At 32.7% G+C, this 15,064-nt stretch overlaps 2 protein-coding genes across 3 annotated transcripts in view; both read left to right on the top strand.

Moving 5' to 3' along the window:
* The window catches only part of LOC106301252 (probable serine/threonine-protein kinase At1g18390), a 3,528-nt gene extending 3,435 nt beyond the window's left edge, over nt 1–93 (top strand). The window contains exon 6 of the mRNA XM_013737610.1: nt 78–93. The gene's annotated coding sequence lies outside the window, so the exon portion shown is untranslated. The remainder of the gene's footprint in view (nt 1–77) is intronic.
* Nucleotides 94–4,872: 4,779 nt separating this feature from the next.
* LOC106303573 lies at nt 4,873–6,268 on the top strand. 2 transcript variants are annotated; one of them, XM_013739844.1, is made up of 3 exons: nt 4,873–5,781; nt 5,880–5,948; nt 6,081–6,268. In XM_013739844.1, exons 1-3 carry the CDS (start codon nt 5,089–5,091, stop codon nt 6,087–6,089), a joined length of 771 nt encoding a protein of 256 aa, XP_013595298.1. In that variant the 5' UTR covers nt 4,873–5,088; the 3' UTR covers nt 6,090–6,268. The 2 variants fall into 2 exon arrangements, with proteins under 2 accessions (XP_013595298.1, XP_013595297.1); XM_013739843.1 differs by having other exon boundaries at nt 6,035–6,268.
* The last annotated feature ends 8,796 nt before the right edge of the window (nt 6,269–15,064 follow it).

Here is a 15,064-nt window from a genome sequence, read left to right as displayed (position 1 = left end):
TTTTGAATTTTGATACCCTGTGGAGTTAAGCGTTGGTGATGAGGCTGACGAAGCTATTTTTATACTCTGTCTTATAGGTTGGAGGTATTGCGATTGTTAGCAAGACATACACGTTCCAGCTCAGCCTGGCCAGTTTCAGTTACACTGCGAAGCATCAGACTTTCACAATCTCACCCATCTTCGACGAGCGCCAGCGTCTTCGTGTCTCTGACTTTGTTGTCGATATAATTTTGTATCTACATTTGATGCCGCTTTTCTGTATGTTAAAGTAACATTGTGCATCTTGGTTTTATCAGGGCGGCAACGGTGGTCTAGGAGATGATTTGAACGGTGGAAGCTCAACTCAAGTTCAGTCTAAAAATGTATGTCTTTATTCCATTTTGGAGCATTGCCATTTATTCCATTTTGCAGGCACAGTTGATGCTATTTAGAAAAATACATGTTTTACTTTCTACGAGCCATTTTCAAACTTCATGGAGAATATATTTCAGGCTTACCCTATTGCCAAGATATCTATGCTTATACTGAATATAATCGATCGTGTAGAGTTTGAAAAATAGTTAAAAGGGTGGTCTTTTGAATCCCCAAATAGCTTGAGTTTACCAAAGTGGGAAAACCAAGCTCCAATGTTTTTTAGTCCCTGAATCATCTTTCAATTCATATATTGTTTTCTCTTCAAGGTTATGAAAAGCTGTTCAAGTTTATTAAAATGTCAAAAGATAAAAATATGTCCTGCTTTTTTTAAGAAGATTCTCCTAGAGAATGGCAAGCGTCAAGTTTGGCAGATCTTGATTAAAACAAAACACAAAATTGTAGATGGGATTATAGTAAAAGTGTTATATTCAGTTGCGATTGTTCCTTAGAATTTTTATACAAACTTTTTGTTTTACATATTAAACAAAGCTGAAATCTCAAAGTTTGTGAATTTGATAGAACACAAAATGCTTGACTCAATCAGAAACAGAGAAGGAACAAAGAACCTAGATGACTAGACAGAACATTCCTAAGTGCTATTTTACATGAACATTCCTAAGTGTCCAACGAGTTTGTTGGTTTATCATAATATTTCTCAAGTATGTGCCAAGGTTCAAACAAACATTTATATTTAAAAATAACAATTCTCAGTATTGGATTGTCATGATGGGTATCTAACTTTTTGCATAATTTAAAACAATGGATTTCACAGAAATGTGTAAAATTTATTCAGAAACAAATTTATATCCGAGAGAAAAAAAATATGTGTTGAATATCAACTTTAATTCTGAATAATTTTATTATATTTATAATTATGATAGAGGCAAAACCAGTATTGAAAATGAAATTTTTCTTAATAGTTAGATAAACCTATAACTTTAAATAATAATAACAAAAACAAGTGGTGAATATATATTAAAATCATTTTAGTTATGTTTTCCTTCACTATAACTTCCTCCAATAAATTATTTGATATGAAAGTGGTATGTAACTAAAGTAAAAATTTGCTAGAGAAGTATACTATTTCATTAATTTACAAAATACTATTTTCAAACAATATTTTAAAATATCATGAGAAACATTCTTAACAAATAACTTTGTTACTAAACAGAGTTCAACAAAATATATAATAAGTTACAAAATATAACAAGTAAAACTATTTATTATAAAGAAAGACCATGATTTAAATGATATTATATTATATTTTATATTATATATTTAGTTTGGAGATAGACTAATTTATTATCATGAAATAAATAATTTGTGTAAAAGTTTTTCAAAACTTAAATATTCTTGAAATAATTTTAGTATTATTTATTTAAAAATAATTTTAAATAAAACTATTTTATTAGTATATATATTATTACATTTTCTGAATTTTTTTTGCTAATTTTGTATTCTCTAAAAAATTGTGAATAATGAAAGATACTGTCATTTTAATTCAAACCAAAAATATTTATTAAAAACAATAATATTATCTCAAAATTTTTATTATTATTTGTTTGTCTATAATATCATTTTCAATCTATAATGATTTTAAATGTTTTATAAAATTAACATAAATTTATATAAAATAGCTTTTATTATAAATTCCTGCCCGTAGGGCGGGCCGACTCTAGTGTATGATAAATCACTGTTGTTTTATACAAATCTTAACTAAGTTACTATCGAAACATAATCCTTTCAAACTACAATAGAACAACCGCTTTATAGAAGATTTCACCTGACGTCGTTAGTTTGGCGGTGTGAAAATTGCGATTTTAAAAGTTTATATATTAATTTGGTATCAAATAATAAGTTGTGTATTAAACATGAAGCCAAAATATAATTATAGCAAAATAAAATTAGTTAAATTAGTTTTAAGCATTTTTTCCTAGGGAAAATGAGCATTTTATTTCTGAGTATGTGCATCTTTAATATTTAAATATTATTTGCGGAAAATCAATATTTGACTAATAGTTATTATGCAAAATTCAGAATAAATAGTTAATCCCTAAAACAATTTCCTCAACTTTTTAATAATTTACTATTTAATCATTATTTTGCGTGATTAATGATTAGTTGAAAATAGATATATTTATATAATATTTGAGTCTCTAATTTGCCAATTGCAAAATATTTTAGAAATTCACAACCCACCTTTTGTCATATTCATTATAAGATTTGAAGTTACGAACATCATTCCCTTTTAAAAAATCATAGGTAAAAATACTTTCAAGTTAGATAAACTTTAGTAGCAATTTTGTCCTTTGATTTTCATCGGTTGTAATATCTTAACTCACTTTAGGATGGTTTGTTGAATTGTTTCTTTTTTTTTTTTGAGAAAGGGCCTTAGAGAAAGGTTTGTTGAATTGTTGGTACACCCAAAGCATGGATTCCAGCAATTGTGCCGGTGATGGTCTAGTGTTTCTCATGAGTTTTCTATCATCTTAGCTTATGTAGTTAGTTTAGAGGTATGGTTTCGTGGTTACAATGAATGTAAGACAAATCACTGTTGTTTAAGTTTTATACAAATTTTAACGGAATTATTATCGAAACATATTTTTTCAAAACTACAATAGACAACCTTTTTATGGAAGATTTCGTTGTTAAAGAATGTGAGAAGTTATTTCAAGTCGAAGAAAAACAAAATCAGTGTTTACTAAAAAGATTTTAATATGAAAACATCGACATCAAATTGTTCAATGTACAATTTATAGTCCAGGCATGAAATACTACCCACACATTGCATTATGATAAGATAAAATATGGAAAAATCTACTATTTCAGATTTATCTGTTTATGTGATCAAGCGAATTGAATTATCTAATTCTTATTGCGAACAATCATGTATGTTTTACATCAGTATATAAGTCCACATAAAATTAATCGGTTGAGTTTCGATACACTGGATACTTTCAAAAAATTAGTCAGTTGGATCTCGATCAAACCAGACATTAATAACTCATTAGTAAATAAGGGTTATCTACCAAAAGTATAGTCAAAGTCATTTCTCTTGAAGTAATGGCGTATTCATCCACTTCTATATCGTATACATGTTTGAAAAAAAAAGGAGAATTCGGCCAAAAAAAAAACGTCTACTTTGCACGAATTGCCAAAAGAAACATAAACTTTTGGGCTGACAAAAAAACACCAAAATTTAACAGAAATATTTGACGTCATTATTGTTGGCGTTTAGTGAAACGACGTCGTTTTACATGATTTGACATTAAAAATATGTAGACCCCTGGATTCAAACTCAGGGGGTTGGTCAAATGGCAAGGTATTTTACCACTGGACTACTCGCACTTTCAATGTACTTACTAACATGTCTACTTTTATTTGGTACATATTAAATATAAAAAATTCTCTAAAAACTTAATAAGATCTTTAAAATTCCAAAAAAAATTAAAAAATAAAGAAGATTTTTATAAAATTAATTTAGAAATTAAAATTAAAAATAAAATTTTATTTTTATTTTTAAAAAATAAAAACTCTTCCAAAATTTTCTAAAAACTTAAAAAGATCTTTAAAATTCCAAAAAATTAAAAAAAAATAAAGAAATATTTTATAAAATTAATTTTGAAATTAAAATATAAATTTTGTATAAAATTAATTTTGACATTTAAATAGAAAATAAAATTTTATTTTTTCTTTTCAAAAAATCATGAACTTTTCACGAATTGAAAAGAAAAAATAAAATTTTATTTTCTATTTTAATTTTAAAATTAATTTTATAAAAAATTTATTTATTTTTTTAATTTTTTGGAATTTTAAAGATCTTTTTAAGTTTTTAGAAAATTTTGGAAGAGTTTTTATTTTTTAAAAAGAAAAAGAAAATTTTATTTTTAATTTTAATTTCTAAATTAATTTTATAAAAATCTTCTTTATTTTATTATTTTTTTGGAATTTTAAAGATCTTATTAAGTTTTTAGAGTATTTAATATGTACCAAATAAAAGTAAACATGTTAGTAAGTACATTGAAAGTGCGAGTAGCCCAGTGGTAAAATACCTTGTCATTTGACCAACCAACCTGGGTTCGAATCTAGGGGTCTACATATTTTTAATTTCAAATGATGTAAAACATTTACATCATTTGAAAACGACGTCGTTTCACTTAACGCCAACAATAAACGACGTCAAATATTTCTGTTAAATTTGTTGACGGCGTGCTAAATTGGCAAGTCAGCGAAAACATTGTTAATTAATTCAAAAGTCAATGAAAGTTTGGTGTTTTTTTGATCAGCCCAAAAGTTTATGTTTCTTTTGGCAATTCGTGCAAAGTTGATGTTTTTTTGGCCGAATTCTCATAAAAAAAGGGGTTATTTATACATGTTTAGGCTAAAAAAAAAAGATAAAAAAAATTTGTCATAATCAGCATCATTGAGTATACAAAAACAAGACTGAATTCTCGGCATCCTTCACCGTATATATAACAAAAAGCTGTGACCTCTCCGTGGCTGTATCGTTAACAAATAACAATAAACCAACCCGAGAAAAGAAAAAAAACACCACCGACGGTGAAACTTTCCGGCGAGAAAATCTTCAAGTTAAAAGAGGAGAGATAGATTGTTCGATATCGTTTGGGATTCTCGATCGGTTTAGAGAGGAAGAAGAAGAGAGTGCACCGATCAATGGTATTACGCGGTGAGATGACGACGGCGCCGAGGAGGAGAACAGAGCGACCGAAGAGTCTCCATAATTTCACGCTCCCGGACTTGAAGTGGGGGAGTCAGCGTCATCTCAAGTGCTCCAGGATCGATTATTTGGGCAGCGGTTCCGGCGATCACCGACTCCGACGCCGATCTCCGCCTTTCAAACTCCCTGCTTCCTCCGTTTCGATCCCGTCTGAACACCGGAGGAGCATCAACAACCAGCGCCGCCTCCCACCGTTGGAAGACGAAGAAGAAGAAGGGATCGAGGAGTTCAGGGTGAAGATCATGTCGGATCTGAAGACGGTGAGGGATAATATCACGCAATCGATGTTTAGGGAACACGCTCTCGAGGACGAAGAAGAAGAGGGCAAGACCGACGAGTCCGGCCATGAGAAGGTTTCTCCGGCGAAGCCATGGAATCTGAGGAAAAGGAGAGCCGCGTGCAAGGAACCTGTTTCGGAGAAGATAGTGAATCCGTCGCCGCCGAGGGTGAAGGAGAGAGTCGGAGTGGTGGAAGCCGAGACGGCGGCGAAGGAGATTACGATGCGGCGGCCCAAGTTCTCCGTGAAGCTTACGAAGAAGGAGATCGAGGAGGATTTCATGGCGGCTCTTGGTCACCGACCACCGCGCCGGCCAAAGAAGCGGCCAAGAACCGTTCAGAAAAAACTCGACGTAAGTCTCGGATTGTTCAGTTTCTTGATTCATCTGATCTGATCTGTGATCGAAAGTTGATTTTTTTGTCTTTCTTGTTTGCTTTGCCATGGATACAGAGCTTGCATCCTGGGTTTTATCTTAGTGAAGTGACGCTTGATGCGTATAAGGTCCCAGAAGAAACCAAGGTATGATAATGATAATCATCTATCTTTTGAAAAGCATCAGCCTTTTGTAGTTTTTGAAAAGTTCTGAAAGTCTTTGCTTTTTAAAGAATATACACCGATGATGATGATGATGTAAAAGATTATGTAATTCAGTTGCCGTGAAGTTTCAAAGAGCTGTCAATCTTTTGAAATTGGGTCAAGTCTTGAAGCTCCCTTCCCTGTTCTGCTAATTTTTCGTTTTCTTAATCATTCTTTCTTCCCAACTTGTTCTGAATAAACTGTACAAAAAGCTATTCAGAATGTGTAGGTTCTGTTCCGGTTGATTAATTTATAATAACAGTTTCATTTCACAAAAAAATAGAAGCTTTTCTTTGTTTCTGACTGATCACACTTCAAATCTTACACCAAGAACCAAATAGCTTCAGAGATTGCTAGATCTCAGATTTTTGACATGCTTCATATATTGCTGAGAATCTTCTCATATGCTTGGGTGAAAAAACATTGATGCACCGACGGAGGAAAACACAAAATCTTTTGTGAGATTAGGTCAATAAAAAAAAGACTCGTCTTTTCATCTACCTATACGAGCAGTTACAGATCTAGGAACAGCTTAATGTGTGAAGAAGAGAGTTTTCTGGCTCAATGTTCTTTCAGATTGAGTCTTGTCCAAGGAGTGTTGTTTGGCTCACAGATCGTTGAACTTAAAAAGGTTGCAAGTATTTTTTTGATTCCTAGGAAAAGTTGAGACCAAATGCTTGTGTTGGGGACTTGAAACTTCTTTTCCCGCGTCGGTTTCGTTTCCGCTTTCCGGAGTTATGAGTGCTTTGACTCGTTCTTGCCGGTTAACTTCTTCCCAATTTGGTTTAACCTGATAGAAACCTGGTTAAGCAATCGCCGTGCTCGACTTGACTCTTTGAGAGTGGTTGATTCCGGTTGGCTCAACCTCTACAACTATGATGAATCTATGACCAAACTAACTAGATAGTTTTTTTTGACCAAAAAACAAAAACTAACTATATAGTTTTAAGTTTATAGAGAAGAGCCACTTGAATTTGTGGGTATTTACGTAAGTAAATATTAACTGTATATATTTTCAGTTATATTCGTAGAAAACATCTACATAAACCTTGAACTTTAAAATTAAATCCAAAAAACCTTGAACTCGTGTTTGAACCAACAAAAACTCAAACTTTCAAATGTTGGTCATTTTAACTCTCATTTTTTGTTGACTAGGCCATTTTAGAAATTTGTAAAGTCAACTGCTAATCCGTAAATATCTGTTATCTCGCTAAACGACGTCGTTTTAAAAAATGATTAAACATTAATGAAATAATATAATTTTACTTCTGTAAACATTTAAATCATCTTCCATTTCGCGAAACCTAAATTTTCTAATTTTCTAATTCTTTAATTTCTCAATTTTCTAATCTCTAAATCCCAAAACCATTAATAATGCAAAGGATGGCTAGGACGATGGGGTTACTTCGGGTTCTTCCTAGTGAGAGATATTAAGTGGAAAGTATTATGGAATCTACAATTGAACAACAAAATCAAGTCGGAGAAGAAGCTGATAATGAAGGTGATAGTGAGACTAATGAGAATGACGATAATGAGGCTTAGAATAATGGTATCAGTGTTGAAGAAGAATTTTTAAGTAGTATTTAAAATGACGTCGCATAGCAAGTTAACAGACGTTTACGGTTTAATAGTTGATTTTCCGAGTTTCTAAATAGTCCAATCAACAAAAAATGAGAGTTAAAATGACCAACATTTAAAAGTTGGGGTATTTTTTTGGCACAAACACAAGTTGAAAGTTTTTTGGGTTTTAATCTGAAAGTTTGGAGTTTTATTGGCAGTTTTCTCGTTATTTTTGTAATTTTGTATTCACCAATCCACTTTAATTTAAATGTTGATATATTGTTTACCGCATACTTCTATGATATAAAATTATTTTTTTGGTTAAAATATATTTATCAAATTGGAAGTAGAAAGAAAGAAACATAATACATTCTCTCTAGCGAGAAAGAAACAAAGGAACCTCAATACTACTCCTTTTGCTTGTTAAGCTTGCCATTACTAAACTACCAAGTGGTCCACGATATAATAGCCATTCAAGACAGAACTAACCTCAACTCTTAGCTCTGAATTTTGTTTGTCCAGTCTTGGGTGGAATTAAATGATAAAGAACTATGAACGTTATCAGAGGTTTTGGAAGAATTTGGTTATTGTTAAGAGGGACTAGAACATGACCCGCGCCCCCGCACGGATGTTCATTTTCGGTTTGAAATGCTATAATATTTATTATATGTTATTTAATTGTTATATTAAATATTTTATATTATATGATTATATGTAAAAAAATAAATAATGAATTACATTAGTTATTTATATCTAAATGGTTGAAAAAGATTTTTGTTAATCACATAGTTTGTCTGTGGTAGTTTTTTAATTTTATAGTCAACAAAAGAAATATTTGATATATTTTTATACTCATTCACTTACATATTTTAAAATATTTTGTTTATATATTTAGAAATGCATATGTCCATATTAGATTATTAACATTATTGAGTTACAGATAAAAAGTTGTATCAGATAATTAATGTATATTTGTAAATTCGAATTCCAATTTTTAAAAATATGTTCATGTAATAGATTAGATTAGATAATATATATAGTTAAATCAATATATATTATTACTAAATGGGCTTTTTAATTGCTGGTTATAGACCAAAATATAACCAATAACTAATTGGGCTTTCCAATTATTTATGTTAAACCAAAAATAACAATAACAAAGCCTAGTTAGATGTTTAACAACTTTAAGCAGAAAAAAATCAGTTACACGATGAAATTAAAAAAAACAAAACCTCGAAAATCGAAAGAGAAGACTCTAGGGCTAAGAGGGAAATATTACAAAATTCCAGGATGAATTTCAGACGATTTCAATGTGATATAGAACTAGAAGATGTAATGAATGGATTAATCGACTCTATCAAGGTACCAATTAGTATGTATACTATGTTTAAACATTGCATTCTATACTCAGACGGTAACGAAACGTCTTTTTTGTCTCGATTTGATAGGTTTCTTGATTGTGTACGAAATCAAGACATAGAAGAAGAAAATAAAAGGAAACTGTTGTGTTTTCAATGTCTCGGATCAAGGCAATGGCATTAACCAAAAGAATACAGGTAATAGATTATCACTTAATAGATTAACCAAAAGAATACAGCCTCTGTTTTGGCGAGGCTGACGTTTGGTTAGTTCTAATATCGGGACCTTGTTTTATGTGTGAAATATACCCATCTACTAATATTTGTTGTCGGAATCTTGTCAAGGTGAATGAAATTTACGGATCTTTAGATCACTTGCAGATGCGTGACTATCGAGGCTGACGTCTGTGGTGATGTTTCCTGATATAGTTCGGTTCATACTGTGTCAAGAAAGTGATAACAACAGATCCATAAACAGCAGAGGAAGAGGCCGACATGAAAAAAAAAGATAAGTATTCTATTACTCATATTTAGAAATTCCCAGTGAGTAGTACGATAAAAATTAGAACCGAATATATGGTATGCAGGTCATAGAATTCAATTTTTCAAAGATCTTTGACACATTGAAGCTCTTATACTCAAACTGCACAATGAATCTGACAACAGATAGTTTCAAACACCAGAAGGTTAGTAAATTGCTGATGTTAAGCTCGTAGATAGACTGAGTAATAGAATGATCATAAGCTCTTAGACATTGAGTAATAAGACATATAGTATTGTTCTTGTGAATTGTCAATAGTTATAGTTATTTGTTTTCATTTGACTTTATAAATTGTTTGCTGTTGCTGCTTGGATGATTGTGTTATGATCTACTAAAATAATAAAAACATCAACGTTTAAAATGACAAAAAAATGAAACTGTTTGTTTATTTAAAAAAACCAGACAATAAGAAGAAAATTTTGATGTAAGTAGTAAATAAGTGTGTGAAGCGTACAAATAAAAATAAACAAACAGTTTCAGAATATTTATTTTCAGAATAATATATAGATTTTACTCTAATGATTTTGCAGTTCTCAACATATGATTATATTTACACCTTTAGTTTTAATTATTTCCTATCATGTTAGGTTTACAAACGAAAATAAGAATTAAATACTTTACTAAATAAAAAATCTATGTTATGAATATAACCTGATTTGCAACAAAGAGTTCAGAAATCATCTTGATCTCAAGGTCATTCCAATCATCTTCTTGTAAAAGATCTCTCTCTTTTACCATTTTTCTTCTCAATAACAGCAAGAGAGAGTTCGTCTTCCATCAGTCTATACGTAAATGTAGACAATATCAATGCAAAAGTAACTATTAATATAACCAAAACACTTATTTAGATGATGATAACTTACTTTTCCTTGACTGTAATGCATGTTCCATTGTTGGATCAAGATAAACAATGGATGCATCAAATGCATTTGTTATTTGCACCTCACCTATTTACATTTAGATAGAATTGAGCACATAAAATATTTACAATATAAGTTCTGATCTAGTATGAATACACTTTTATAATAATACCTCTGTAGAAACTGATTTTGGCGAACCTGATCAAACAGATCAGTGGTTGTTCACGTTCAACATAAGCCTCCAATTGCTCATCATATTTTCACGTTCAATGCCTGTTCACGTTCAATGCCTGTTCCATTGTTGGACCAATGTTGTTCCAATCATCTTCTTGTAAAAGATCTCTCTTTTACCATTTTTCTTCTCAATAACAGCAAGAGGGAGTTCGTCTTCCATCAGCCTATACGTAAATGTAGACAATATCAATGCAAAAGTAACTATTAATATAACCTAAACGCTTATTTAGATGATGATAACTTACTTTTCCTTGAATTGTAATGCATGTTCCATTGTTGGATCAAGATAAATAATGGATGCATCAAATGCATTTGTTATTTGCACCTCACCTATTTACATTTAGATAGAATTGAGCACATAAAATATTTACAATATAAGTTCTGATCTAGTATGAATACACCTTTATAATAATACCTCTGTAGAAACTGATTTTGGTGAACCTGATCAAACAGATCAGTAGTTGTTCACGTTCAACATATGCCTCCAATTGCTCATCATATTTTCCCCACAAACACTGGAGAAATGATTGTTTGCGTTTTGAAACTTACATGTTCATTGATTAAAACCATCTAAAGAATCTCTCCACCGAATGAAGTGTTTTGTTGCCAAGAATATAGCAATTTCACTTGAGATCGTCATTTAGTCTTATATGGCTTCAAGTCTTTGACATGGTTGAGAATTGCATTGGTCATCATTTTTTTGCTTTGGTATTGATCGGAATGTGAATATTGTTTTTAACGTAGAAGTGTATATATAGATAAATAAGTGAAATTTTGATGATAATTAAATTTTAATTATTAATTAGAAAACTTGACGAGGAAATCGTATGTAGATAAGGAATATACTTAATGTATAGAATATTTTCCAAAGATTTTTGTGTTTAATTTTTCTATTTATTATGGTTCACGATTTTCTTCTACCTGTAGGGGGTTATTATGTTAAGTAATTAAGATATTTAAAGTTTTAGTGGAATAGTTAGTTGATATCTTAACAGTTTTTAATTGATATTACCTGAAAAATTGTTTCAATGATAGATGCAGAATCAATTGAATAAAATAATTAAATCTATTTAAATGTCGTATAACGTCCGAAACTTTCTTTAACAGTTTTCAACGTCCTTTTTATTAAAGGAGATCTATCCCATTTTATTGGACTCATTTAAATGTTGTATAAAAAACGCAATGGGCTTTGTAGTGAGCTTTACGTGAAATGATGTAAGATTAATTAGCAAATTTTTTTTTAATAAAACCAGTGGCATGGAATCGTAAATAATAAGAAGAAGTAAGGGTTATTTCCCATTTGTACTTCACTTTTAATAGGATAGATAGATTGGTTTCCTTTGGGAGCAAGTTATGATTAGGATTTCAGGCTTCGTTAAGTTACATAAGCACGACTAGACAACTACTATTTCTATTTAAAAATTGTCTTTCTCTTTCTCTTATCTTCTCTGCAACCTTCAAAACCCTAGTTCTGCTCCGATGTTACCGGCGCGTCCGTGCGCGTCAGGCCGTCGGGAGCTCCCTTCCCCTTTAATCTGTCTTTGTCTTTGCTTCATGATCAAAACCCCTCTCCCATCGCTTTGTTTCCGGTCTCTGGTCAGGCGAATCTCTGTTTTCAATGAGCCGCGCGCGAGGATTTCGGTGAAGGTGAAGATCCGGCTTGCTCTGGAGTCGAGGCGTGGTGCGTTGCAGGGGTTATGGTTGGTGGAGTCGGCTTTTTTTTGGCTGAGAGAGAGGTCGTGTTTCCCTTTGGTTTAACATTTTGAATACTAAAAAAGGCTTTAAGTTTAGAGAGGCTATAGTTTACCTCCATCCCTCACCACTATTACTTATAAGAAGAATCTAGATCTTCTCTCGAGGCCTCCATGTTCGTGGTGGTGAGTTGGCTCGCCGTTACGGTGAGGCAGTGGCGTCGTTGCTGCTCTTGTTGTGGTGTGTGTTTTCTTCGAGTGGAACCGGGAACCCTTATGGCGTCGTCGGGGTTTGTCTCCATCTGCGGTGAAACAAAGACAACTCAGAGATTGGTTCTCTCTGGAGGCGAGTCGAGGTTGGGTACGCTGGTGTTGGTTTTACTCAGTGTCCACAGTTGTCTATGGCTGTATATGGCTCGTGTTGGAGTGCCTAGTTGAGTCCTACACAGTCGTCTATGGCTGTTTCAAGCTCTCCTCGGCGCTACACTTGTCTTTCCGGCTTCATCATCATGTCATCAATTCGAGGACTTCATTAGTTTAGCGGCCGCTTCTCTATTGGAGTCGAGCTCTCGTGCTTTATCTGTTGGTTCACTATTGACACAAGTGGATTAGTTTGCGAGTCACATTTTCCATTTCTTCGGTTTTCGAAGACGGCAAGAGACGTCTCAGATTGGTCTTCCATGGCGGTGTCTCTCTTGTGTTCAGCTACCATCCCAGTACCGGTGAAGGGTTGCTTGTCTCGTCATTGGTAGTGTAGCTGGCTGATTTGTGTGCGGGTCGTTAGAGCTCTCTTGTATTGGTGTGTGGCTTGGAGGTCAGGCGTATTTGGTGTACTGGTTTTGTGGCGGCAGTAGCGAGCTTCGGTTCGGTCGGAAGGCGGTTTCAAGCGCTGTGTGCTGCTGTGTACAAGTCAGCTTTGGTGGCATTAGCAAAGCTCTGGTATGTGTACCTGAAACTCTCCCTTATTTGTCGTTTGGAGCTTCATGTTTAGAGATGGTTGCAAGTATGGTGGAGTTCTTTGGGAGCTAGCTACTACGGAAACGACACGAAAAGTCCCGGCATCCGAGGCAACGACAAGAACCTCACCTTTTTGTGATTATCGTTAACGGTTGAGAACGGTAACCAATTCTAAAGAATTACGAAAAGCAGATTAGCGGAACGTGCCGGGTTTAGTGGGTTGACGAAGCTAATTTCTGTAATAGTTTGATTTTGGGAATTTTGTACAAAATTTGCTTGTAACCGGATCTAAAATTCCCGTTTATACGGGTTGATTTAATATATGGAGTATAAGTATTAAAAAAAAAAAAGAGTTACATAAGCACGAGCTTCCCAGAACATGTAGACTCATCGAGCTTAATTCCAGATGAAACCATCCTTCTAACCATCTCCAACACCTCCTGATACATCACTTGATGAATATAACCAGAAATCATAGCATTCTCGTCCATCACCTCGAGCAACTCTTACGCTGAGTAAAAAACAACCATTCTTTACATAACCAGAGACCTCTCATCTTTCTTAGGGATCTCTGATCAAACACTTCTCTTGCTGAATGTAAAATTGAAGATGAAGTACACAAAGAAGCACATTTCAAAAAGACAGAGAGACCAGAGCGTTCTAAACGGAAGTGACAGAACCAGCGGCAGATGTCAGAGCTGAGAGCTGCAACATGAAACTGCACGCAGTCTTTATCCTCTTCGACAACAAGCACCAATCACGCAGGAACACTCGCGAAATTGAAGTTGTCAGGTTCGAATCCTTCGTGCTTCATCAAATCCAACCAACCGAACCGAAACCGATTCGAACCGAACCAAAATCTATTTCAAACCATTCGGTTGAAGATTTCCTAACCCGAATGATTCGATTTTAAACCGAACTGAACCGAAAAACCGATGTGTTTTTGTAATTATTTAAATTAAAAATATAAAACCGATTTGTTTTTGTAATTATTTAAATTAAAAATATTAGTAATACCAATTACTAAAATTCTAATACCATACCACATATTTTCTATTTTTCATTTATTAACATATATTCTTCTAACCGACTATGTAATCATTAAAATATTTGATTTAAAAAAATAGAAAAGTCTGTATCTTTATATTCTTATATATGTAAACATGAATGTTAAATCTAAACCTAAAACCTAAAGCAAATTTTATTAAAAACAAAAGTTCTTCTCCACAGCGTCACATGGAAGATGATTCATTGCAAGGTTTTTAATAATGATATAAAAGACATTACTAATGATGTTAGGTTTTTTTTAGTTAACTTTCATTTGTTTTAATTCTTATATATTTTTGTGACTTTTTAAATGTTTTTGTTTCAATTTTATATTGAAATTAATTCATATAGTTTATGTATACATAATATATGTCTAACTAAGAAGAACCAAAATAAACTGATCCAAAAAATAAATTCAACCGAACCGAATACAAACCAAACCGAACATAAACCGAACCGAACCAAACCAAACTAACTATGGTTTATTTTAATTGGAAAAATACTAGAACCGAACCGAACCGAACCGAACCGAGCCGAATCGAGAAAATAACCGAAGTACGGTTGCATTTCATGTTTTTTGTGGTTCGGTTCTTTTTTCAAAACTGTACTAATCTGGCTCCTTATATATATAGCCATCTTCGGTTAAAATGAAACCAAAGAGTCTATCAATCCGGTTTAGAACAAAACCAAAGAGTCTATCAATTCGGTTTAGAATAAAACCGGACAAAAAAGTAACGTCTTGTCCACGCCATTAAACCCTAGAGAAGTCTCCTTTATTTTCAGTTACTTTTTGACTGTTTGTTTCGGCGCC

Source organism: Brassica oleracea, chromosome C7, assembly GCF_000695525.1.
Source record: "Brassica oleracea var. oleracea cultivar TO1000 chromosome C7, BOL, whole genome shotgun sequence".
In the NCBI taxonomy this organism is placed as follows: domain Eukaryota; kingdom Viridiplantae; phylum Streptophyta; class Magnoliopsida; order Brassicales; family Brassicaceae; genus Brassica; species Brassica oleracea.
This window is presented reverse-complemented; position numbering and strand designations above follow the sequence as displayed.